At 45.2% G+C, this 27,340-nt stretch overlaps 2 protein-coding genes across 5 annotated transcripts in view; one reads left to right on the forward strand and one right to left on the reverse strand.

Moving 5' to 3' along the window:
- The window catches only part of c4h8orf74 (chromosome 4 C8orf74 homolog), a 76,183-nt gene extending 66,824 nt beyond the window's left edge, over positions 1–9,359 (forward strand). For 2 of the 3 annotated variants that reach the window (XM_072499035.1, XM_072499033.1), the window contains one exon: positions 9,100–9,359. In XM_072499035.1, coding sequence (XP_072355136.1) covers positions 9,100–9,291 — 192 coding nt within the window. In that variant the 3' untranslated portion in view covers positions 9,292–9,359. Of the gene's footprint in view, positions 1–6,533; positions 6,575–9,099 lie in introns of all 3 variants that reach the window. The other variant, XM_072499034.1, reaches the window with a different exon arrangement.
- A 172-nt stretch (positions 9,360–9,531) lies between these two features.
- LOC140410655 (transcription factor Sox-7-like) lies at positions 9,532–26,500 on the reverse strand. 2 transcript variants are annotated; one of them, XM_072499030.1, is made up of 3 exons: positions 26,153–26,500; positions 14,538–14,588; positions 9,532–13,029 (listed from the first exon to the last, which is right to left on the reverse strand). In XM_072499030.1, exons 1-3 carry the CDS (start codon positions 26,379–26,381, stop codon positions 12,164–12,166), a joined length of 1,146 nt encoding a protein of 381 aa, XP_072355131.1. In that variant the 5' UTR covers positions 26,382–26,500; the 3' UTR covers positions 9,532–12,163. The 2 variants fall into 2 exon arrangements, with proteins under 2 accessions (XP_072355131.1, XP_072355132.1); XM_072499031.1 differs by lacking the exon at positions 14,538–14,588.
- Between the last annotated feature and the right edge of the window lie 840 nt (positions 26,501–27,340).

Raw genomic sequence — 27,340 nt, forward strand, 5'->3', positions numbered from 1 at the left:
GGGTCTTCTTACTGGCATTCTCAAGTTTCACGACTATGCCTGTGGCCTGCCGACATTCACTGTCGAGACGGATCATAGGCCTCTGGTCCACATTATCCACAAGGACCTGAACGACATGGCGCCTCGATTGCAGCGCATCATCCTCAAACTCAGAAGGTATGACTTTGACTTAGTGTACACGCCTGGCAAGGAGCTCATCATCGCTGATGCATTGTCCCGCTCCATCACATTGCCTAGTGAACCGCTGGAAATCATCCGGCAGATTGAATCACAGGTGCAGCTGTGTGCTAGCACCCTCCTGGCGTCTGATGAGAAGGTGGTTCATATCCGCGAGGAGACAGCCAAAGACTCCTCTTGCAGCGTGTCATGCACCACCTCACCAATGGCTGGCAGAAAGGGCAGTGCCCTCAATTTTACAATGTAAAGGACGACCTGACGGTGATTGATGGCATCCTCCTCAAGCTGGACCGGATTGTCATTCCACTCAATCTCCAGAGCTTGATGCTCCGCCAAATCCATGAGGGACACCTGGGAGTCGAAGTGCAGACGCAGAGCCAGGGCAGGCTGTCTACTGGCCCGGTATTAGCCAGGACATCTTGAACATGGTCCTCAACTGTGCGACCTGTCAACGTTTCCAGCCAGTGCAGAGCAAGGAGACGCTCCAGCAGCATGAAATCAAGACCTCCCCGTGGTCCAAGGCATCAACCTCTTTCGTGCGAATGGTCCTGGCTACGTGTTGATTATTGACTATTTCTCCAATTACCCTGAAGTCGTGAAGCTCTCAGACCTCACATCTCGGACCGTCATCAAGGCCTGTAAGGAGACGTTCTCCAGGCATGGTATCCCACTCACTGTCATGAGTGACAATGGCCGTGTTTCAGCAGCCACGAGGGGTCTATGTTTGCCAAGTCATACCATTTCAAACATGTCACTTCCAGCCCACACTATCCGCAGTCCAATGGGAAGGTTGAAAAAGGGGTGCACATTGTGAAACAGCTCATCTGCAATGCCGCGGATTCTGCTTCTGACATCTACTCCACGCTGCTTGCGTACAGGGCAAACCCACTGTCCACTGGCATGTTGCAGGCTCAACTCCTGATGAGCAGGGACCTGCGGACGACACTTCCAGCCATACACTTGCCCAACCTAGATCACCTCCCGGTGCTGCGGAAGGTGCAGCAGCTCCGAAACCAGCAAAAGCAGGGCTATGATGCTCATACCACCGATTTGCCCGTGTTATCCCCGGCAGACACTGTCAGGATCAAGATACCAGATGGTGGCTGGTCTGCTCCAGCTGTCGTTGTTCGACAGGCTGCGCCCCGCTCGTATGTTGTACGTGTGGCTGATGGTTCTGTTGTACGACGAAACAGACGGGTACTGTGCAAAGTTGCCTGCCCGCAACTGCTTTCTTCTCCGTTTCCGTCAGTTGTTTTGCCACCTCCTGATACCTCGAACTACGAGGCCACCAGTCAGGCTTCCATCCCCCCTCTCAAGGCGCCCAAGTCCCCTCCACCACCTCTCTGGCAGTCGACAAGGATCAGACGCAAGCCCCAGAGACTGGACTTATGAACATTTGTTTTATTTGCTATGTTCTGTTTTCTCACATTAGACAGCTGTCTTCACATGTAAATACGTTCGCATATGCCACCGCTTATAAATATGTTAATATTTGCCACCACGTGTAAGTACGTTCCCAAGTGCCAACAAAACATTAAAAAAAAGGGAAGATGTCATGATATGCAGACATGCATATAATCATATACAGACAGGCACAGACAGGTAGCTAATGAACACAGAGACGAGGAAATGACCAATGAGCAGGCAGGACACTCAGGGGTGGTATCTCACTATAAAAGGCACGAGGCGCTCACACTCTGCCTCGTTCACTGATGAACATCTACAGAGTGATTCAGGGTGTATTTACAGTTTCACACCTCCAGCACGTGGCTAAGAGCTAGTCTGGTTCAGTCAGACAGAGTAACCACACTTGGGTTAGCAGAGAGTCGAACTCATAGAGAACTGTGCTACTGGTTCAATAAATCAGATTGAACTAACTTCAAGGTCTGGAGTATCTTTTGGTTAAAGCTGCATCCAGTTGCAACCTATGTTATCCCAGAGTACATAACACGACACAACTATAGCATGACTTGCCAGTTTTTACACTGATGCCACCTCCAATGAAGGCAAGCATTCCATATGCTTTTTTGACTACCTTGTCCATTTGTGTTACCACTTTCAAAGATCTGTGGACCTGCACACCTCTAAGTTAGACCTACCAAAATGCATTACCTCACATTTGTCTGGATTAAACTCCATTTGCCATTTCTCTGCCCAAGTCTCCAGCCTATCTTAAGTCCTGCTGTATCCTCTGATGAACCTCAACACTATCTGCCACTCCATCAACCTTGGTGTCACCCGTGAACATACTAATCAGGCCAGCTACATTTTCCTCCAAATCGTTTATGTATACTACAAACAACAGAGGCTCCAGCACCGATCCCTGTGGAACACCACTAGTCACAACCTTCCATTCAGAAACACACCCCTCTACTGCTACCCTTTGCCTTCTGTGACCAAGCCAGTACTGTATCCATCTTGCCACCTCACCTCTGATCCCGTGTGTCTTCACCTTTTGTACCATGAGGCACCTTGTCAAAGGCTTTACTGAAGTCCATGGAAACAACATCCACCAATCTTCATCAATCATCTTTGTCACCTCCTCAAAAAACTCGATTACCCGAAACTCGAAAACCCGATCTCTCTGTCGGGGATTTCTGTCATGGTTTTCTTTATAAAGTCTGTGTCACCCAGTTAGGGGCATACACATTCACAAGCACCACTGATACTCCTTCCAGGATACTGCTAACCATGACATACCGTTGCCCCCGGGTTCACAACTGTCTTTGCCGCTGTGATGGTCATCCTCTTGTTGAACAGTATGCCACCCCACCCCAGCCCCTCGTCCTGTAACATTCTTGGAACCTCTGTATCACCCAGCTCTGTCTTGCCCTCAGTCGGTCCCTCTCCCTCAGGTGCGTCTCTTGGAGGAAGATTACGTTGTCCCTCAGGCTTTTCAGATGGTCGAAAACTCTGGATATTTTCACTGGGCGTTAAGTCCCCTGTGTTCCAGATGACTATCCTGGTTGGGGGGAGGGTGGTTCCTGTCCCCCCCTCCACCCCCCCCCCCCCCCCCCACCTGTGGACATTCCCCTGCACTCCAGGGTTTCCCTTTGTTTGGGGGCGACCTAAGATGGCTGTTGGTGCCATATTTGCCATGTGGATGTGCCCCTGAAGTCTGGGGTTTTCTTTTGTTTGGGGGACATCCAAGATGGCCATCTACGATGTCTTTGCTCTTGTCATCACCCTTTTCAACCAACATTCTATCCCCCCTTCCCTGCCTTCTCCGCCCCGGGCCTGTCTATCCCTCCCGTTCCTTCCCCCCCCCACAACCCTGTGGACTTTCCCCCTCTACCTTCTCCCCCCTTGATCATCCCCACTCCTTCCCATGTGGTCTAGTGTTGTTATCTCCCCCCCCCCCCCCCCACACAAGTGCTCTCTCCCTGTCGGGAGTGCGCTACGGCCCCCACCCCCTCTCTTCCCTCACTTCCCCTTGCTGCATGCTTGCTAGTGTGGTGGCTGCACCCCTGGGAGCGATCTCTCCATTCTCGGCCCATTGTGTTTCTTTCTCCCCCCCCCCCCCCCCATTTCCTGTTTTGGTACCCTTCTGCCCCCGCCCCTCCACTTCCTCGGATTTCATTTGTGCGAAAGCGGGGCAACTTCATCCTGTGCAATTGTTCTTTTGTGTCCATTATTGCTGTTGCTGTTGCTTTCCCAGCCCGTTCTTGTTTACAAACTCCTCTTTTTCACCCGGTGTGCAAAATAGTGTTGCCTATTTTGGTAGGTCACCCACAGTTTGGCCAGATACAGCATCCCAAACAGCACCTTTCTTTTAAAATAAGTTGCTTTGGCTCCATTGAATTCGGCCTGGTGCTTGGTGTGGTGAACGTATTATAGTAAACATTCACCACGTACTACATTGTATCACGCTGTTGCCCATGTGGGCTCCACCTATGGACCATTGTACTGTACTACACTGATTGTATCATGTTGGTGCCCTTGTGGGCTCTGCCCCTGGCTCCGCCCCCTTGAGGGGAGGTATAAAGAACAGCTGCCCTGTAGGCGGCTCTCATAGCAGAGCAGTCGCAGGCAGGCACTGTTCTAGTTGATTAAAGCCGCTATTCACTTCTATTCTCTGTCTCTAGTGAATTGATGGTTGCATCACTTGGCTAGGTAGGCCTCAATGTCTTGGTACACGCGGATCGTTTGCCCTTCCCATTTGCAAGCCTGCCTGTGCCTTACCTAGTTCAGGATCTTCTCCTTGTTCTGGTGTACTTTGGCAACGATGGCCCGCGGTGCTGCTCCTGATTTTGGCCTCTGCTGGGGTGACCTGTGGGCCCTGCCCACCTCTGGGGGCATGGGGAGACTTTCACCCCTGACCGGCTTACCCAGGATTTGTGCCACAATTCTGTGGGGTTTCTGCCCTCAATGCCCTCTGGTAGGCCCACAATTCCGAGGTTCTGAGGGCATCACTGGTTGTCTTGGTCTTTCACCTTTCCCTTGAATGTTCCCCGGGCCACCACAAACCTTGCCACCTCTGCTTCCAATGATGCGATCCAGTCATCTTGGTCGGTAGCCGCCTTCTCGAGTTCCCGTACCTTCGGTTCTTGCCGCTCTGTCCTCTCCTTCAAGGGGGCCAAGGCATCTGCGACCGCCAACTTCACTGTCACCAAAATCTCCTTCTTTATAGCATTTATGCTTAAGGAGCTCTTGTGTTAGGAGTTCCATCCATTGGCCTATTGGCAAATAGGCTGGCATTAATGTCGGCGATCTGTCTAACTCCGCCATATCCTGTTCCGCTTCTCTCCCTGTGTCCGCCGCATTGACCTTTCTTTCCTGTCTCTTACTGATCTCATTGTCCTTTCTGCCCCTTTGTGGATTTGAGGGCATAATTCTGTGTCTGTGATGGTTTCGGAGAAGGGTGGAGAGATTTTTGGTTGGCTTAGCGGATGATATTTGGGCTAAAAGTGCCTAATTCTGAATGTTCAAGAGGAGAGCCACCTTTCCTATGAACGCACAACACACCCCACCACCGGAAGTCTCGTGAGCCTGGGGAATTGACGGTGGAAATTAAGGAAATGGTAGAGGCATTGAACAGGTATTTTGTGCCTGTCTTCATGGTAGAAAACCTTCCAAAGGTACTTGAAAATGAAAAGATGTTTGGGAGGGAGGAACTTAAAATAATCACCATCACTAAATAATAATGATAATAATAATCGTTATTGTTACACGTAGGCTTACATAAACACTGCAATGAAGCTACTGTGAAAATGCCCTGGTCGCCACATTCCGGCGCCTGTTCGGGTACATAGAGGGAGAATTCAGAATGTCCAATTCACCTGACAGCGCGTCTTTCGGGACTTGTGGGAGGAAACCGGAGCACCCGGAGGAAACCCACGCAGACACAGGGAGAACGTTCAAACTTCACACAGACACTGACCCAAGCCGGGAATCGAACCTGGGACCCTGGCGCTGTGAAGCAACAGTGCTAACCACTGTGCAACCATGCCGCCAGAAAAGCTGCTGGGGAAATAATTAGACCGAAAGACTGAAAGGTCCCAGGAGCAGATGGCCAGCATCCTTGGGTCTTAAAAGAAGGTGCTGTGGAGATAGTACCTGCGTTGATTAGAATCTTCAAAAATTCCTCAGATTCTTGAAGTGTCCCAGCAGATTGGAAAATAGTTAAAGTAATATTTTTATTTAAGAAATGAGGGATACAGAAAGCAGGCAACTTACAGGACAGTTAGCCAGTTGGAGGGAAATTGCTAGAAGCCATTAATAAGGAGATTACAGCAGGATACTTAAAAATCATAATGGAATCAGGCTTCGTGAAAAGGGAAATCGTGGTTAACTAACCAATTAGAGTTTCTTGAGCAAGTAACAAGCAAGGCCGATAAAGTGGAGTCTCTAGATGTGGTGTATCTAGACACGGTAAGATACGAGAGAGCGGGTAAATGGAGTTGAAATCAGCCATGATTGAATGGTGGAGTGGACTCGATGGGCCGAATGGCCTTACTTCCGCTCCTATGTCTTATGGTCTTCTGCACTGTAAATTCTATGATTCTATGAGGTCTGGGGGCCGCAGTGGGGAGTCTGAAGGGGGTTGAGAGATCGGGTGGTATTTAAAGGAAGTGAGGTATGTGCGGTCTCGGTGGGGTGTTCCCGACCGAGGCCAAAGTAAGAGAGTCAGTCCCGTTTCATAGCGAGGTCATTTTCGGTGCTGCAAGCACAGAGAAACACCCCCAAAATGGGACTCTGCTTTTTGGGTGTTAAATCACGCCCTCAATATCAGTCAGTACTCAATCCTTCTATTTCTCACATATTTAGTATTAGTTCAAACCTTGCACATATATCACACCTTGCATGCAAACAAAACACCCAAACATATTGCACTCACTGACATACTTCTCTTTCAGGAGAAAGAGGTGACTGACAGATTGCAGCTGGAGAAAGACAGGTGAGGCCTGCATCTTTTAACCCTCATGAGACAGCGCAGGCCTTCATGGAAAGGAACATTGCTGAAGTAATGATGATTGTTGCTGAAGAGATTAATGATGAGGGTATCAGCATATCTAATCTTCAGCATATCTAATTCTCCTTCTCGCTTCCCACTTCCTCCTCATTCCACCTCCCCTTACCACACAATCTCTTCTGATTTACAGATTGTGTAAACATGAACTTCTTATTTTCTCCTCTTCCCTCACCACAATGCAATTGTTGCCACCTTTGCATTTCTGAAAACCAACAGTCAGAGGAGAAAGAAGAAGACAGTGAAGATAAAAAGACACCATCACTCAGTCTTACACTTGCAGCCACCAGCTAAGAGACCAATACTACACATACTTTAGAGGTGAGGATAAAGGAGATGGTGAGGCATGTGGTGAGGCACTGTGCACTAGTGCAGAGGAGCCAGGGCAAGAGAAAACAATCGGACAGGTGCCAGCTCATCCGAGAGAAAGTTCAGCCAGCAGATCTGCTAAAGAGGAATCAAGTGAGAACTTCTATGGGTCAGGCTACAGAATAAGGGTGTGTACACACAAATTATTGGTGTATTGGGAAGCCTGCCAGAAAGGTTGCATGCGAAGTCCAGGGGTACAGACAAGGCCAGCTTCAACTTGGCACAGGGCTTTGTGCAGAGCTTGAAGCCCACCCTTTTCAATGTGGAACAGATGGTCACCTCCATCAGCACACCTGTGGAACCCACCATGATGCAATGTCAAATATCACAGTTTCCATCAAATGCATCTGTGTAAACTGAGACTGCTGTATTTTGCTTTAGATGTCACTGTTCAAAGAGGCTTTGAGGACATTGCAGCTGGATTGCTGAAGTACCACCTTGGGAAAGTGGCAATGTCTCTATGGAACACAAACCTACTGAACTTACAAAGATGGCAACATTCTTTCTAGCACCCCTTCCATCCTACGCTTGCTGTTGCCTGGTCACCAGCCAGCTGACGTGCAATCTGAAACTAGGTCCTCTAGGCCTAGGGCAACTCAGGATTTTGAGCATGACACTACTCAACGGATATATAATATTGGACTTAGTGAGTGGGTCAAGTAGCCATGTGATAGTATCACATACTTAACCTGTAGGTTTCAATTTTCACTCTGAAAAATCTCTGTTTTTTGTTGCATTTAACCACCTTAACAGTAGAGGGCAGGACTGTCCTGCCTACAGATGTTTCAACAGACAATCCTAGTGTCAAGCACGTCAGGAAGCTCTTGAGATTTTGCTTGATTGTTCTCTCCTCTTCATTCCTTTCTCACCAAATGGATTTTCGTCGTTCTTCAGGCAATTTAATGAAGATCTTCTCTCCTTCAATAACAAGTAACTTAATATTAAAGTTAATGCTATAAAATACTGCAGACAAGTTGAGCAACATTGTATGTATGAAAAACTAACATTTTGCTATTATTCTGAATGCATAATAATAATGTTAATGAAAATATATATCAATAATGAATTACCTTGTTAGCCCTGTATTATTATTTATAATTAGCCATTTATTAGCGAATTCTTCTTATTCACTTATTAAGCACATAGAGTCAGTTTTGCAGCAGAGATGCACTGGAGACCTGAAATCCTTCTCACACAAAAGCTTTCAGGGCCCAGATTTTTAAGTAAAGAAGGTGGGTGCCTGCACCGGTAGGATGTACCTCAGTCACCCAATTGAATAGCAGGTAGGGGTGGGAAATATAGAACTACAGTGTTGTGCGAGGGTGCAGCTGACAGGCCTATCTTAAAAGTCCAAGAATGCTTGCTAATCTGCCCCTTTATTCAGTGTGGTTTGGCAATTTTATGCCTAAAGATTCTGGGGTCTTCCTGGACATGTCTCTAGACTCCACTTCAGCTACTCGATTAACCTCAGTGCCAAGATTGTGCCTGGCTTCCAGGTCATTTGAGGAAATGAGACAATCTTGGTGTGAAATTCAGCACAAAATATAATTTTGCCACATTTCCTGTCGCCTTTACATCAGGCCTTCAATGAAGCAGACGGGATTTGTACCCAGCCTTGCAACCAGTAGGAATTTCTGGTAAATATTCTTCAGGGTAGAGATCTGGGATCTCAACGACATTTGAAACCATTCCCAGGAACTAGAGCTGTTTTCCTATCCCTTTTGCCTTACCTCACATGTATGCACATGTATGCAAGTAGAAGATGTACCAATCCTTAAATATACCTGTCTGTGATCTGGAATACATTTTACAAGCTTTATGTTTCGAACTAGTATTGCCATTAACAACATGAAGCAATTTTTCATCCGTCACTCAACTAAGTGAATAATTGTTAGAGTTTGATTGTCTGAAGAAAATATTTTGTGCCTGCAATTTGGGCAACAAGAGTTTCACATGTAAAGTTCATTGAAGCTCCAGCAGATTTAGAACAAAGATTAACCCTCTTCCAGTCAGTTAGTTTAGGGTTTACTTGCTGACTTGTAAACTGCTTGTTATTATACTACAATAAATTGTTTAATTTTCAGAATCTAGAAAAAATTATCAAGGATGCTCATGAAATACAGATGTCAGTAGCTTCTGAACTTCTTCAAAAAGTGATTGAAACTGCATTTCAAATCCTAGATTTAAAAATCCAGAAGACAACCATATCTCTTCCAGCTACCAAATCACCTGCAACAAAGGAAACTAAAACTGGAAGAATGGGTAAAAAGAAATGAGAACATTTTGAGAATTCAATTTATTAATTGTGACATTTTCAACAAGAAAATAAAGTAGTCTTTATATACATTGTGAGAAAGTCTGATTATTCCATTGAGTGAAAGTCAATAATAAGTCATTTTCATATTTACTGAAAAGTACTGTTGATTGGCTTAATGTTTATACATTTGAATATTGTGTGATTGCATTCTGTATGACATAGCTTTTGCACTTTGTCACCATTTTTCCTGTTAACCCAATTACAATTTCTAAAATAAACTTTTGAAATAATTTATGAACTTTTGGTATATTTAAAACTGTGCCAGAAACAAATTGCATTTCATAATCATATTTCAATCGGTGGAAAAAAAATGATTTGTCTTGAAATGACAATGATTTATTTCTGCTTGTTGCACTGTTTAATTCAACCACTGTTTAATTCAATTGTTCTGATTTTTCACCAAAGTTTCCCAGCACGATAGGCCTGACTTTAACTCCAACAAGTAGGTGGGATTTGAATGAGTTAACATTTTGCTCTAAATGTTTTTTTGAACTTCATGGTATTTTTGTACCTCATTGAATTGCTTACACTTAAAAGTAATTTGGAATAATTAAAAACTTGTGAATTCATTATACTGAGGATATTTGGTGAGAAAAAGTAATTTTATAATCCATACAAATTTATCAATAAGTGATTGTCTATACTACAGTTTGCAATATCCATAGAATCGCATCAGTGTTTGTTACTTCACCATTTATGGGCCTTATTGAATCATAAATATGCAGTTCTGCTTATACTTAAGCTTCAATGTGATAGCAAAAAAAATCCTTTCTTAATCTTCTAGTGGGGTCACTGGTCCCAGATGATGTGAATCAGAGTTTATTTTCTCCAGATTGTCATCACCAAGTGTTCATTCCTCAGTCTGATGATTGTAGTGAAATATCTACAAACATCCTGATGGAGAGGCAATGCAGAGTAGAAGCAGTGTTATCAGACAGGAAACAGAGCTCTGTCCATATCCGCCAGTTTCAGAATCAAATTCCCAAACTCAGGAAAACAGACAGTGGCCACGGTTAGTCGATTGCATTCCTTTTTATTCTAAAATCGGTTAAACAGATTTCAGTACAATCTGGTTCTGTGAACAGACTTTAAATTGCAATACTTGACAAATCTATATTGACTAAACAAGAGATAATTTTCTGAATTTATATGTATTATTAATAACCTCATCAGGATTATTACAATCTGGTTGTGGAACTGCCAGAAATGTAAGTTTTAGTTAATGCATTTCATCACTTTTAAAAATTAGTTGAATCATTAAACTGAAACAGGGAAAGTACTATACATATTTCGGAATATAGATCATAAAGTAGGACATCTCTTACAAGATATGGATAAATTTCAGCACTAATATAAATTCTACAGATTTAACATTTGCTTTGAAATTTCTCGTAGACAGTATATTTCTCATAAAGCAGAAAACAATCTTTATTGTAAATCAGCCACGGTGTGATTTGAGAACTAAATTACTGATGTTCAATTGACATATAAATGCAAGGTTTTTCTGCCAACATGAATGAATTACAAACACTTTCCGATAAATGAAGAAAATTCACTTGCTAAATGAATAATTGAGCACTGCTAATCTTTCAAGAAGCAAGAAAAAAAACTTGCATTCATATAATTATTTTCATGACTACCGGTAATCTCCATGTACATTGCAGCCAGTGAAGTGTAGTCACTGTTGTAATGTAACAAAATAGGATCTAAGTGCTGTGGCAATTTTAGTTTACCAGTCTCCTAAAAGCATTTAATTTTAATTATATATTTCCAAGAACTCTAAAACATTCTTAATAAGCCCTTTATAATGTTGACCAACAAAATTATTAATAAAGTGCATAAGACTACCTTTAGTTTCCAAATATTTCCAAATAGTAGTCTGCCCCTCCCTACAACGTATACATTTTCTGAGTAACCAGAGGCAAGTAAATTCAATTAACGCATCTCAAACTTTGTTCAACAATTAAGTTCTAGTATCTAGATGATGCAAAGTTTGTATTCTCTCAGTATAATGAATAGTCAAAGAATACAGAATTTCTTTTGGCAATTAAAAACTCGAGAGCACAATTAGATATTAGAAATGTTACATCTATGTGAATTTTGAAAATAATTAAACCTAAATGCACCTTGCACATCTAAAAATCATCAAGCATTTTTAAAAGAAACAAATTTTATTTTTAATTTTTAAGGCCGCCAAATTTGGGTTCAACAAATAAGGAAAGAATTTAAAACCTTTCTGGAAAGCTAACTTTAAATATTATGAATCAGCATTTCATTTAGTGACAGATTAGTTAGATCCTTTCTTAAATTCCTTTTTTTAATGAAAATGGGTGGATGACTATTCATTCCATTATTAGTGATATTAATAACTAATGACATTGTGGGACTGCGTGATGTTGAACTGTACAACCCTGAGACTGTGATTTATAGAGAAACATAGGCATACTATTTTTTTTTAATTGGGTGAATTCCAGTTTGTTTTGGATGCAATGAAACAATCACAAGATAATGGCAGGTGCGGAGGCCAATATTTATGAATTCCCAACAATTTTTTAAAAGTCTGTGGATATTAAATCCATCTTAAACTATTTACAAGCATAGAAAGCTACAAAAACATTTTTAAGAGAGCTACAAAAAAGAAGTGGACAGAGTCAAGTAGCATTTTGGTTTTGAAAGTGTTGGAAGAATTTATTTACATAAATATTTTGGTGGTCCTTCATTTTGAAAATTATTACTCCTATATTTTACTATCCTGAGGATATTTCAATGCCCAGCGATCTTTGTGAATAATACTGTTGTTATTCAGAAAAGTTCTAGTCTATTTGTTTGGCCTAGGAGCTACTGTAGCTATTGTAATATGCTGCAGTAGCATCTGCCAACACAGATATAAGGCTCCTCTCTGAACTTGTGGCTCCTGATGAACTGGCGTCAGATAGATGTGAATTAATTACCATCCCTGCTTGATTTAGATGACTGGAGGTGTTCAAATACTGATCAAACTCATTGCGGTCCACTTCTCCTAAAAGCTCAGCCTGGCTGATATGTTCCAGGTTATCTAGATGATGGTGCTCATGAGGGGGAGAAAGGTGGACAGACGTGCTTGAGTTCATGGACTGGGGAGCTGGATGCTGGATCCGGTTATAATAAGGAGGTGGAGGAGGATGGCTGGCTGCTGGGTGCATCGTGATAGATCTATTCTGGAGGACTGAAATCTGACTGAGATGTCCACAATGGATGGGACTTTGACTGTAGTCTGACCGATACATTACTCCATTCATCTGAGAAGGCAAATCCTCTGTACACTGAAGTGGAAAGAAACTGTGATCAGCATCAATCACATCTAAAGGAGACATCTCGGGAGTGGGTAGCCCATAGTTGTCGAAGCTGTTGTTTGTTGTGTGTGTTTCCCTAAATCTGCTAATTGCAGGAAGTCTTGAGGCTAGTGGATAGCCTTTATCCTCTTCCTCCTCCAGAGGTCCGCTACACATTCTTCCACCGTGGACAGGAGACTGATCGTGGGGGAAGTTGTTGAGCAGGAAGCTGGGGTCCACACGTTTGCAGAGACGTTTGATCTGTTTTTTCCTCCGTGGTCTGTATTTATAATTAGGATGATCCTGCATATGCTGAACTCGCAATCTTTCCGCTTCTTCCACAAAAGGCCTCTTCTGTGAAGGAGCGAGCGCTTTCCATGATTTGCCTAAAATATATTCATGATTTCAATTAGAAGTGACAATAACATATTTATTTACAGCTCATGGTTAAACATTATTCCTTTATAACTTTGTTCAATTATGAATATTTTTATTGGCTAAAATATTTATTGTTTTTCAAAATATTTGAAATAGTACACAAGATATTTTTTCTTCGCAGTGCTATGCTACTTTAAGAAATTAAAACCTCGATAGTCAATTTAATTGTATTTCATAAAATTAGGTTAAAATTGGATTAACAAGTCATCATGCTGGCAGAGATGTTCCACTGCATTGAGAGTCAGATTCATGGCTACTTTTGTCTACATAAATGAAGGTTAATCTAACCTGACTGTGACATGAGAGAGCATAACTAAGCAAATTCCAGTTGCAGGCACTATCCTCTTGGCTATCTTGAATTTAGAACCTGCCTGCCTGCATTGTTAATTGGACTTGGAATAGAAAAAAATAATTTAATACATGGGAAGCATAATTTTGGCATTAACAAAATTTAATTCAATTAGCCATTTTATCTTGTCTCCACATAGGTAATAATTATTAATAATAATTGTGGCTTCATTACTGCAACATTTTGATTTTGCATATTATGGGCTGGATTCTCCGTGTCCCGACACTGCAAGGGCAATTTGTGATGGAGCGGAGAATCTAGCATCCGGCAAATAGGTGCCTGGTATCGATCCCGTTCCGATGCTCCGGTACCCCACTGGCATTGGGATTGAAGTTCTCACCCTGTGCCAAACAATGGGCCGAGCACCATATCCTCGGGGCCCAGCGTAATTCTCCAGGCCGGAAATCATGTGGGTGAGAGTTGGCGCAGATCTTGACAAACATGGCCCTGAATCGGTGGATCTCGTGGTAGGCCAAAGGTGTTACTCTTCGGATTGCCCCCAAAGTCCATCAGAGGGCCACCCTTCCCCCCCCCCCCCCCCCCCACAATGCCCCCTCACCCCCCCCCACCAGAGATCCCCCAATTAGAGAGACATCTCCAATTACAGCGAGACAATAAACAAAGACCCCTCATAAGAGAGACCCCTGGCTGGAAGCCCCCTCCAAAAGAGAGAAAACCCTGCCTGGAAGCAGCAAAGACCCCCCTCCCCCCCCATTGCAGAGACACTCTTGCCTGGAAGCCTCCCATATGAGGGAGCCCTCATGGAAGCTGGAGAGCAGTGCAGACAGAGGCTTGAGTGGCTTTGAAGTACCCAGCTGTGAAATTAACCCCAACATTTATAAACATCTAGCTATGATTGACAGCTCCTGGACCACATTAAAGCCAGATAAGTGCTTTTTGCGGGGAACAAGAGGAAGTGAGAGCACTTAACTGGTTAGTTTCATAGTTGGGTACTTCAAAGCCACTCAAGCATGAAGGGAGATGAATGAAACAATGCAGACAACTTGATATGTGTGAAAGCTGTCAGTCACAGCCTAATGAAATCAATTTCACAGAGATATGAATGGAAGACTTGCAGATCAAAGATCTGAGGGGGTTTGAACCCACCTGACTTTTCTCTTTCCAGGAATTGACAGGTGCTGCCTCCTCTGCCTGAGCCTGCAGAAATATTGCACAGGTTAATTTTAAAGCAGTGATTTCTTTCACTGAATCTGTCTGGACTGCTGTTTGGCTTCCAGGCAGGGATCTTTCTTTAGGGGTATCTGGCAGGATATCTCTAATTGAGGGATCTCTGGTGGGGGTCTCACTAATTGGGATCTCTAGTGAGGGGTTAGTAGGTGGGGGGTCGGATCACCCTTGTACTGTGGGGGTTGGGGTGGGAGGGGGCTGACCCAGAAAATTATGGGAAGTAGGCATGAATTGCGTTGCGGGGTGAGGCAAGCCCAGCCACCGGACATCGCTATCAGGCCACCCACTCAAAATGGCACCATGATTGCAGGATTCCCTCGCAATTCCCACCTTGAATAAATTTGCATGGCTGAGGACTGTGACTCACTTCCTGATTTGTGCTCCCAAGGTGAGAACATAGGGCTGGATTCACCATTTCTGAGGCTACATGCGGAGGAACTGTGGTGTTTTACGTCAAAAAAATCAGCGCCAACCCCTCACCGATCCTGCGACCGGCAAAGGGCTAGCAGCTGTGCTGAGTAAAACTCCCGGCTCCCACAATATAAACGGCCGAGAATGACCGGGTCCGTGGCCGTGCATGCGCACGGCGATGACCTGCAGCGGTCGCGCCTTAAACCATAGCGCCGGCCGCCCGCGGACCCGACCTGCCAGATAGTGCTCCCATAGCCAACTCCCACCAGTCCCCCCAGCCTTCTCAAAACCCCCCCTGGCAAGCAGCACGGCTCCCGCCCGACTGTGGCGGTGCTGGACAGTCCAGGATTTTGACCCAGTGACAGGGAAGGAACGGCAATATATTTTCAAGTCAGTGTGATGAGTGACTTGGAGGGGAACCTCCAGATAGCGGGGTTCCCAGGTATCTGCTGCCATTCTTCTAGATGGTAGCAGTCGTAGACTTAGAAGGTGCTGTCTAAGGAACCTTGGTGAGTTACTCCAGTGCATGTGTAGATGGTACACATGGCTGCCACTGTTCGTCGGTGGTGGAGCGTTTGAATGTTTGTGGAAGGGGTAGCAATCAAACTGGCTGCTTTATCCTGGATGGTGTCGAGCTTCTTGAATGTTGTTGGAGATGCACTCATCCAGGCAAGTGGCGAGTGTTCCATTACACTCCTGACTTGTGCCTTGTTGATGGTGGATGGTGGACAGATGGTGGGTAGGCTCTGGGAGGGTCAGCAGGTGTTACTCACTGTAGGATTCCTAGCCTCTGACCTGCTCTGGGAGCAACAGTAATAATATGACTAGTCCAGTTCAGTTTCACACAACATGATGGAGGGTATCGTCAATGTGAAGACGGGACTTTTTCTCCACAAGGGCTGTGCGGTGGTCATTTATACCGATCTGTCATGGACAGACGCATCTGCAGCAGGCAAATTGGTGAGGATGAGGTCTAGTATTTTATTCCCTCTTGTTCGTTCCCTCACTACCTGAGCAACTTGTCCTTTAGGACCCGGCCAGCTCAAACTGGTGGTACTACTGAGCCACGCTTGGTGATGGACATTGAAGTTCCCCACCCAGAGCATATTCTGCGCCCTTACAACCCTCAGTGCTTTCTCCAAGTCGTGTTCAACATGGAGGAGTACGGATTCATCAGCTTATGGTGGCAGATACGTGGTTATCAGCAGGAGGTTTCCTTGCCCATGTTTAACCTGAAGCCATGAGACTTCAGTCGACAGACTACAGTCGGCCTCCCAACAGTATACCACTGTGCCGTCACCTCTGCTGGGTCTTCCCTGTCAGTGAGATAGTGGTGTCTGGGACATATCCAGCAATGGTGATCGTGGTGTCTGGGACATTGTCTGTAAGGTATGATTCTGTGAGTATGACTATGTCAGGCTGTTGCTTAACTAGTCTGTGAGACAGCTCTCCCAAATTTGGCACAAGCCCCCATATGTTAGTAAAGAGGATTTTTCAGGGTCGAAAGGGCTGGGTTTTCCTTTGTTGTAATGGTGGCTTGCTGCAGCCACATGTAGGCCAGACCAGGTAAGGATGGTAGGGATTTTCTTCCTTAAAGAATGTTAGTGAACCAGATGGTATTTTACGACAATCGCTTCATGGATATCATTAGACTCTTATTCCTGATATTTTATTGAGTTTAAATTCCACCTGCCGTGGTGGGATTCAAACCCAGGTCCCCAGATCATTACCCTGGGTCTCTGGATTAGTACCACTATGCCACCACCTCTCCTGCAATCTTACGTTCCCTCCAGCACCTTGGCATTTTTACACAAAGCTTTCCTTCCTACCATTAGTGATAAAGAGCTGCATTTTTCCTCAGTCGGGATGACTAAGGTACACTTTAAAAATGGCGGACAGGTCCCGATTCTAGGATTCCTGACCCCATTGCTGGAGTTTCTGGTTTTCAAAAGTGTCTTTTGAGGATGTGGAGAGTTCAAGTCATGATGGGCCTGTTGGAGTTGACCTGGCTGACTCCAGTGTAGGGATGGGCGTGCCTTAATCATCCGTAATGTAAATTCAAAAGGTCCTCTTGTTGCCCCCGTGCTAAAATATGCCCGCTGCTCACCCATATTGCTGCTCATGCCCAATGCCAAGATTTGCTCCCCACGCAACGTGCATCCCATACCAAGGTATCCCCCTAAACAACTCCTGTGGTCCCTCGTGCACCCCGTGCCAAGGTACGCTTGTCCACCAAATCCAGCTCTTTGTCACTTACAGTAGGATGAAAGGAAGGCATTGTGTATAAAGACCACAGTCAGAGAACCACAAGATGTTGGAGGACATGTGGCTGTGCATGCCTCCATGCCAAAGGTATGCCCCCTGAAACAACCCCTAAGGCCCCTCATGCCTCTTATGCCAAGCTACGGCACTTCCATGCCCATGAATTCATTATACACTGTATAAAAGCAATTAATGCTATTGTTACAGTGGGATGTGTTAAAAAAACTTTAAAAACAGTCAGTTATTGATAATTTTCCATTTATTAAAAAAAACTTTTTACTACAGCCCAATTGTCCCTTCCCTGTAAAGAATCAATAGCAGAAATTGCAACCAGTTGAAATCTCTTCATCTTGTGCAAATAAACTTTGTGAATTATTAGAATATTTCAGAGAGCCAGAGCTGTCAATCAAGCAATGTTGGCTTTTGGGCTCAGATGTTTCAACAGGCTAGTGGATTTCTGAATGTTCAATCATGAATCCATAATGAGGCTTACCTGAGAGCTCATAAATCCATTAGTCTGTTGAAATACCTGAACCTCCTGGGGTGCATGAGGGACGATGGGGGTTGGTGGGAGGAATGCCTTAGCCTGGAGGCAAGAGGGGCCATAGGGGGTGGGTAGGGTGCATGAGATGGTACAGTTGGGGCATGGGGATTGTGTGTGTGTGTGTGTGGGGCGGGGGGGATGGTGAGGTGGTGTGAGGGTTGAGGACTAGAGACCTTTTCTGAGATGATGTCCCACAGCACAAAGATGAGCCTTTTAAACAACTCGTCACCCCACCGGCAGCCCCTGTGAACTTCTTCCCGGGTTGGCTGGCTTGACTGCAGCCCGCTTCCACTTGGGATGTTTTTTACATTAACAGTGCAGTAGGTAGTGCTCCTGAATGGATAGGTAACTTACCTATGCTATGTGCTCCTATACTGTGTACTTTTAGCCAGCTAAACTGCACCAATACTCTTGGATGTACTTGGTCCTTAAGCCGTGGCTCATGCAAACATGTTCCGAACTGCATGGACTTTGTTAAATGGGCTGTGTCTAAATTTGGAGAAAATGTCCACTCCATGTAGGGCAAAGATAATGGGCGGGATTCTCCGACCCCCCACCGGCTCGGAGAATCCCCGGGGGGTGGCGTGAATACTCCGGCGTCGGTTTTTGGATGGGAGCGGGGTTCACGCCACACCAGTCGGGGGCCGTTGGCAGCAACCCCCCCCCACCACGGGAAATTCTCCGGGACCCAGTGGACCGAGCGGCCGTCGGTTTTTGGCCAGTCCCGGGCGTGGATTAGACATGGTCCCAGATGGCGGGACCTGTCACTTAAGTTGGCTAGGGCGGTCCTCGGGGGAGCGCGGGGGGATCCGATCCCAGGGGAGTCCCCCCCCCCCCGGTGGCCTGGCCCGAGATCGGGGCCCACCGATCTGCGGGCGGGCCTGTGCCGTGGGGGCACTCCTACTTCCGTGCCGGCCCCTGGATGGCTTCGCCATGGCCGGCGCGGAGAAGACACCCCCCTGCGCATGCGGCAGAATATGCCGGTGGTTCCGCGCATGCACAAGGTCACGCCGGCCCTTTGGCGCATGCGCGGACTCGCACAGTCCCTTCGGTGCCGGCTGGTGTGGCGCCAACCCCTCCAGAGTCCACCTATCCCCCGAAAGTGCAGAGGACTCCGCTACTTCCAGTCGGCCCGACGGCGGAGTGGTTCGCGCCGTTTTTAACGCCGGCGTTGGGCCACCACGCCGTTTCAGGAGAATACCACCTAATATCTACCGGTCTAGATTTTTCAATAGCACACTCGGCTAACCAAAAATAAATCTTCACGAGAAACTTAAAATCTGCCTGCACTACCTTAATTAATATTTATTGTTAAAAACTTGATCATTAGCAGCCTGAGTTCTGTTGGCACTCCTGACCCGATATGACTCTAGCTGACAGTTTGCACAAACAAATTAACAGCCTTGCAGATAGCAAGATCCCTTAAAACGTTCCATCCTGACTTAAAGGCTTTTTTTTGTTATCGGGTTAGAATTTCACATTGTGTCAGCACTTGAAGCTCGACCTGATCTTTTGACCAGTAGGCCAAGGTGCATGCTTTCCATCCAATTCTGAGTGGGCTCCCGAAGCTGGAAGGCCAATTACAGCAATGACACGTTGGCAGCCCCACCATCCTCATGATGGAGGCGCCCTCTGAAGAAAAAATTAAACATTTCAACATTATAAAGGCCACAGCTGCCAGACTGTCATTGTGGAGTGGCAACCCAACTGTGTGGCCAAGTTGTGGCCCATCAGCCTATGGGTACGATAGTGGGGGAGGGGGGCAACTCCTGACTAAAGGGACCCTCTCCAAAACACTCCCTAATTACAGTGTCTCCCCTCCCCCACAGGGACCCCCTAACTAGAGTGCCCCCCCCCCACAGGGAGACCCTAACTAGAATGCCCCCCCCCACAGGGCCCCCCTAACTAGAGTGCCCCCCCACAGGGACCCCCTAACTGAAGAGCCGCCCCCCCCCCCCCACTCGGACATCTTAACTAAAGTGACCCCCCCCCCCACAGGGAGCCCCTAACTAAAGTGACCCGCCCCTCCAGGGATCCTCTTCCTAAACAGACCCTCCCCACCCACTCAGACCCCCTAACTGAAGACCCCCTCCCCACACAGGGACCCCCCACCCACTTGGACCCCCTAACCAAAGTGACCCCCCCCCCACTAAGTAGAGGAACCACACCCCCAGTGGGACCCCCTAAACAAAGGGACCCCCCACAGGGACCCCCTAACCAGAGAGCCCCCCCCCACAGGCACTAAGTAGTGACCCCCTAAGTAGAGGAACCCCCCCCCGAAAAGAGAATCCTGACTAGAAGCTAGACAGCAGTGCCGAAAGGAGCAGTGAAAAAAAAATACAGTTGTAACACTCCTGGAAGCACCGGGCACGATTCTCTGAAATGGAGACAGTGTTCGTGCCATTGTGAACGCCGTCGAGGTTCATGACGGCGTGAAACGACCCCTATCCCGACCGATTCAGGGCTTGAAAATGGGCTAGGAGCGGCGCCGCGTCATTTACGCGCGCCCAGCCTTGGCGCCGCGTAAAGGCGGCGCCGCATACATGACGTGGCCGGCGCCGCATAACTGGCGTCACCCGCGCATGAGCGGGTTGGCCGGTGCCAAATCGCGCATGCGTCGTTGCCGTCCTCCCCGAGTCCGCCCCGCAAGGAGATGTCTGACGGATCTTGCTGGGCTGCGGAAGCAAGGAGGTCCTCCTTCAGAGAGGCTGGCCCGACAATCGGTGGGCACCGATTGTGGGCCAGACCCCATTTGAAGCCCCCCCTGGTGCAGGATCCCCCCCCCCCTGCAGGCCGACGCCTAGCGTTACCGCGCTGTTCCCGCCGGCAGCGACCAGGTGTGGACGGCGCCGGGGGGAACCCGCCGTTTTAGGCAGGCCGCTCGGTCCATCCGGCACTGAGAATCGCGGGGGTACCGGTGAATCGCCATTTTGGCTGTCCCGGGTGATTCACTGGACCGCACCGCGCAAAACGCGATTGTGCCGATCTGGCCGATTCCGTGAATCGCGGGTGGGTGTCGGACCGGCGTCGCGGGAAAATTTGGCAACCCAGGCGATTCTCTTAAACGGCGCGGGAGCAGAGAATCGCGCCCACCATCCCAGGAAAGAGTACAGCTGTGACATGTGTTTCAACCCCTCAGATCCATTAGCTGCAACCCATTCATTCATTTCTGGTAGTGGGCTGTGATTGACAGCTTCCACAATCCAGCTGTGAGCCTTGAGTCTTATTGTTACTGATTTTATACCATGCCCTACTCCCAATGCCTGGGCTCACATAACTGACAATTCCAGACTAAGCCTATACAAAAACAGAAAATGCTGGGAATGGTGCATTTGTCTGTATCTGTGGAGAGAATAAAGTTTCAAGATTTGGACCCTGAATTGATTAGGGGCCACCCCCAAAAGTATTAACTCATCAACTATTAACTTGTAGAACCTGGATAGGAAAGACAATAGGAACACACGGTAGGGCAGAAATGCACAGCAGGTTTATTAGAGTACACACAAAATAACAAAACTTATAACTTCTCTCCCCACAAAGGGCCACCCTCTCTGACCTGCACCCAGGTCAGGGTTTTTATACTGAGTAGTTTCCCCTTGTTAAGGGGAAATCCCATCGCCAATTACCGGGGGAGTTCATACTCAGCTGTGTAAGGGGGAAATCAAATGTAGCACAGTCCTTGGCCCCCAAAGGGGTCGTAACATAACTCATTTGCCTTTTCCATAGATACTGAATTCTGCTCGTTTCCAGCATTTTCTTCTGTTTTTGTTTCAGATTTTCAACTTTTGTTTTTAAATTTTGTTTTCAGAGTAGGCTTGCCGGAAATTTCTCAGCTGCCTTTGGTTGTTTCTGCTTCCCTGCTGACTGTAGTCAATAAAGCACTCATCAACTTGTTCCAGTTAAATGTGGCAAAATAGAGATTCCAGCTATATCCTGAGAAAGTCCAGTAACTCCAGCTGCACACAGCAGAAAAGTGTGACTGAAATGAAATAAAACCACCTGAGTTACAGAGTCAATTTTATATTTGATGATAATTTGGGCTACATTTTCTACTAATGTTCTTTAGTGTATGTGCAATCAGATAGCAAGACAGGGAGGAAAACACTGCTTCTATTTTGCCAAAACCACAGTCTGGTGCCATCGGAGTTCAGTTCCTGGACTTGACTATAGTACTGAAGGGGATTTAAATATTGTGCTTAATATATATATATAAGATCGGCATTTGTCCTGGAACTAGCCCAAGAGTCTTTTAAATATATCATAGATTATCATAGAATTTACAGTGTAGAAGGAGGCCATTTGGCCCATCGAGTCTGCACCGGCTCTTGGAAAGAGCACCCCACCCAAGGTCAACACCTCCACCCTATTCTCATAACCCAGTAACCCCACCCAACACTAAGGGCAATTTTGGACACTAAGGGCAATTTTGGACACTAAGGGCAATTTATCATGGCCAATCCACCTAACCTGCACATCTTTGGACTGTGGGAGGAAACCAGAGCACCCGGAGGAAACCCATGCACACACGGGGAGGATGTGCAGACTCTGCACAGACAGTGACCCAAGCCGGAATCGAACCTGGGACCCTGGAGCTGTGAAGCAATTGTGCTATCCACAATGCTACCGTATCTTAGTCAGTTGGGCGATATTATTAACAGTTGAAGGTCTGAGCTGGTATCTTTGATACAAGGAGAAATTGGTTGATTGCAAGTGTTGGATGATAATGAATACTGGTAAATCATTTTAACACATTCCAAAATCTTCCTTTTCTGAATATACTAGGAGGAGGCACTACATCTCTGCTGGCCTTTTAAAATCATTAATTCATCTACTGAGGGATTGTAAACATTCGCAAAAAGAAAGAAATTTAGTGCCAATCCCATATATCAATGCAGAGTAATTTATTTGAACTGTTTTTACCTTTTCTGAAGCAACCATATCTCTTTTGCGGCCATTTTATCTTTGGAGTATGTGTATTTTGGGATTTAACCATACTATTCTCCCATTAGTTACAGTATGGGACATTTTCTGGCCATGCTAGCCAGAGGCGCAAATCGCAATGGCCCATTGAATTGGACGTGAATCTGTTTGAAAACCTCCTGGCATGCCCCACCAGTCCTGACGAGGTTCCCACCAGCCCTGAGGAAGTCCTCGTCCAGAGCAGGTGAGAGCATGCTAATGCCCATTCACATTAACCTGAATGGAATTATCGGGCTGGAAGCCTGATTTACCGGCCTCCTGGGACGCTCCAGCAACCCCAACTGGGAATCCTACTGCCGTGAATTAGTGCAAGCCCTGCTAAGCAGGCAACTGCCGACTTACCTCCAGGGTGCCGAGCGGGGAGTCCTTCAGGGGAAGTGGGGGTCGGAGGGACTTGGGCTGGGCTGGAGGGGCTCAGGTCGAGGGTCTTTCCCGGGATGGGGGTCATTTGGCAGGTCTTCCCATCTTTGTCCTTGGAAATTATTAAACTCTCCCAGCATGTCAAGGTCAAAGATTTGTGAGAAGAAACTGAAAGTGTTCTCTCTGTAGCTTTAACACTTTTAACTCTCTGGAAAGAGCAAGTGCAGGGCTGGCATTCAGACAGAGCATCTGCTCTTCCTAGGAAGCTCTTCATAACAAAGAGACTGCCTCTTTAAAAAAAACTGCAGGTAGAAAGAACACCGACTCAAAAGAAACAGTATTTCAGAGTAAATTAACCCTTGCGGAGCTATATAAATAAACAATTTCGTTTGAAATTGCCTGGTCCTGTCAAACAAGAAGCTTGTAAATAATGCAATTCAAAGCTTGCAGGATTTATGCATGCACAGAGGCTGGAAAATGTTAAAGGGAAATGAAATTGAGGGTGAAAAAAGCACTTCAAAGGTTTCCACCACATTAAAGGGAAGACCTTCACCTTAATCTCACAGTTTTTTTTATCAGTTCTTGGGATGTGGGCATCACTGGTTGGGACAACATTTGTTGCCCATTGCTAATTGCCCATGAACTGAGTGGTTTGCTAGACATTTCAGCGGGGGCCTGTTAAGTGTCAACCGCTTCGCTGTGTGGGTCTGGAGTCATGTTGGCCACACCAGGTAAGGATAGCAGATTTCCTTCCCTAAAGTACATTAGTGAACCAGGATGGATTTTACGACAATCGGCAATGATTTCATGGTCATCATTAGGCTTTTAATTCCAGATTTTTTTATTAAATTCTAATTTCACCATCTGAAATGATGGATTTGAACCTGGGCCCCCAGAGCATTACCTGGGTCTCTGGATTACTAATCCAATTACATTACCGCTACACCACCACCACCACAAGATCTTGTCATGCTGGGAGGGAATTTGAAGGTTTTAAGGCTACACTTTCACTTTCTTCTCGCAGATCTTTGCTCTTGACATGCTAGGAGAGGGTTTCAGGGCTGCAGATGGGAATACCAGCCAAACAACCTTGTCAGCGATTAGGTGGGGGGAGGGATCTTGCCAGCAAATCGGAGGGGTTGGGGTGTGCGCTGCAACAGTATTCTGAGATCGGGAAGCCCTCAAAAACGGTGCCCCAATCTTCGAGGAATGGAACCTGTCAGCAAGTTAAGGCCCTGTTCCTCTCAAGTCCAACATGAAACCCGATCCTGTGAAAAAAACATTTCTAAGTGCCATTGAATGGCACATCAATATGTCTCCTAGCATCAGTGCGAAACAGTCCCGATTCCCTGCTGGTGGGGGGAGTACTTAGGTTCAAAAGGGGAGAATTGCAGCCACTGAGTTTAACTACTAAGCAATGGGACAATAGTCCAATATTTGGATGGTTCCTTCCCAATCTGCTAAAAGTTCCCAGTCCTGCCAACATCCTCCTCAATCTCCTCGAACATCCAAAAAGAGTGAGAACCTCCAGAAAAAGAGTGAGAATCTCCAGAAAAAGAGCAGAATGAAATGGAACAAATAAAACTAAACACCCACATATTTGGTGACAGAAGTACAAAATATGTATTTTCTCCTGGAAGTTAGACCGGTGAAATCATTACCAAGAAAATACTTCACCTGGAATAATTTGTTCATATCACTTGGCTCTTTCAAAAGGAGTGGTTGCCATTCTTGCTGCTAGATTTTTAAGATTAAACCACATTAATCATTCTTACTGTCCAATCCTGCTTCTGTTAGAGACTTTCCTTAATTTAGAAGTCTCTTGGAGGAAGGCCATTTCATAACTATTTCATGGTTTTTTTTTACATTTCCTTGCTTATTTATTTCTTTGAAAATCTAGTCGAAATGATCGAGATTCTTTCAAACCAACACCATATGAACCTAGAATAAAAGTTAATAATGGGATACACTGTAAATACCATACCAGCTATAGATGTTTGAAAATAGTATCTAAAGGTGTTTTTTTTAGTTTGAGCACATTAGCTTGAGGTGATTCAAATACAGCTAGCTAGTCAATTGAAGCGCTTTAACATCAGTGTAACTGCTGTACTTGGGGCTGGGAAGAGACTGGATGTGATCTCCAACAAGCTGAATATGGCTCTCAATCAAATACAGCAGGACAGCTCATTATTGTTTACTGATTGCACATGTTTACTACATATCAAAACTACTGCTCAAGTGCTTTCGTGTTTTGTTCCAGGTTCCGGAAAGAAGCAAATTAACTTTTTTAGAACGGCCAAATATAAAAGTAATCTACATTTTTAAAAAACCTATTTAACCAGTGGCAAGGTTTTCTGTTCAATTATTCTGTGCTGAAGCCAGTAAAATTTAGCAGACCGATGCATTTTAACACATTCCATTTCTAAAACGACTTCACATTTTGGTCGGACAAAAATATAATTACATATCTTTCTTTCATGAGGATGAAATAAAATATGGTCCTTAAAAAGTTGCTAAATGACAACATTACTGATTTTTTTTAAACAACAAAATTAATAGGAACTCCATAGCTTGTATGACATTTGTATTTGTTTTTATTAAAGAAACCTACAATAGGTAATGAAAGTTTAATTATCACAGAGATATTTTTTCCCCTTTATGCCTAGTCAGATGTAGACACTTCATAATCATTTGCGTCTACCTCAATGTATTAAATACTGTTTGGTTGCTCTTTCCTTTTAGAAATAAATAGACAAATAAAGATTTATCCCATGGCAAAACTGCTATTCAATTCACCTTTAAATGTTTCAGATAGTTTTCCTGTATTTATGCTGAACAAAACTATAATTCAAAACTGAAAAACGCATTCTGTGGATGTTAAAATTTAAGTATCACTCTCTCTCCCTCTAAAATCTAACAGACACATTTTAATCAGAATTAAAATTGATATTTAAAAACGTTTTTTGTGCATACTTACCCAGCATTTTGCTGAGCTCTGCATTGTGTAGATCAGGGTTTTGGATTGCTAGTTGTTTCCTCTCGTCCTTAGCCCAGACCATGAAGGCATTCATGGGTCTCCGGATTCGTGGCTCAGCTTTGTTTCTGCCTGAAGATTCGTGAGCTGGGAGCCCAGCCCTGGGCTTTCCTTCCCCAGCAGGAGAGTCCAAACCCTCTGTCCATGTGTATGGGCTCATCAGTGTAGCCATCACTGCAGATCAAAATAATCCGTACAACTTTTGGAAATGTATATAAAAGTCAGTAGGATTAAATCACAGTGGTGTTGATGCTTAAAGCTGGTGAGATCAACTCCCAGATCAGGAAGAGAGTCCCAGATTCATTTATTCTCTCAGTGTCAGTTGAATGCAATTTTAACCAATGACCATGAGTCTGTTTTCAATAGAAGCTCCTCCCTTTGACTGGTTCTGCAATCAAACAGCTCAGACTTGAAGCAAGAAACTTAAAATTACAGAGCAGGAAAAAAAGTTTTCCTTCAGAATCTTTCAACTTTCAATCTGGTTATTTTCTAACTATCAATGTTAGACTAAAGTGGATTCGGTAAAATTCAATTTCTTTAAGCATTGTTGCATACTATTATAGCAGTATTCAGTTGTGAATATACCATGAATATTACTTTTATGATTTTGCGCATAAGACCAAGATCAATTTTCTATTTTATTGATTATCTTTTTCCTGATTCACAATTAGCACATGATATCCAGATGTGGAATTTCCTCTGTTTGTTAATGGTCTCATTGTAAATGTTTGTTCTATTTTATGTTGTTGTTATGTAACAAGCTAGCTAGTTAGGTGCAAATAGAGAGAGGCAAGATGAAAAAGAAAAGAGTATAGGGTGGGCAGAAATGATTGCAAAAATAAAATTCATTCAGAGCTCAGGTGACATTACAAATCACAAAACATAGCTTTACGGATAGTTAATCATTAGATCTGTGAACTGATTTTATTTAAAATATATATTGATACGACTTTAAACTCATCAAAGTAAACTATTTCTGGTAATGACTGCTTAGGCATTGTGGGGATATTCCGGCCCCATTTTCGGCAGGACGGAATGGTGGCAGGGGCAGAGAATCGAAGGGGAATCACAAAATGGCTTTCACGCTGGTGGGATTTCCCCGCTGGAATGTCCCTCTCCCACCATCAGTAA

This window comes from Scyliorhinus torazame, chromosome 4, assembly GCF_047496885.1.
Source record: "Scyliorhinus torazame isolate Kashiwa2021f chromosome 4, sScyTor2.1, whole genome shotgun sequence".
Classification (NCBI taxonomy): domain Eukaryota; kingdom Metazoa; phylum Chordata; class Chondrichthyes; order Carcharhiniformes; family Scyliorhinidae; genus Scyliorhinus; species Scyliorhinus torazame.

What these genes read in the sequence shown, in the direction of transcription:
- LOC140410655 (XM_072499030.1), bottom strand. Translation starts at nt 26,381, where the DNA reads ATGGCTACACTGATGAGCCCATACACATGGACAGAGGGTTTGGACTCT. An exon ending in AGAGCTCAGCAAAATGCTGG is followed by an intron (nt 14,589 to 26,152) that starts GTAAGTATGCAC and finishes ATATTTCTGCAG; the next exon opens with GCTCAGGCAGAGGAGGCAGC. An exon ending in CCTGGAAAGAGAAAAGTCAG is followed by an intron (nt 13,030 to 14,537) that starts GTGGGTTCAAAC and finishes AATATATTTTAG; the next exon opens with GCAAATCATGGAAAGCGCTC.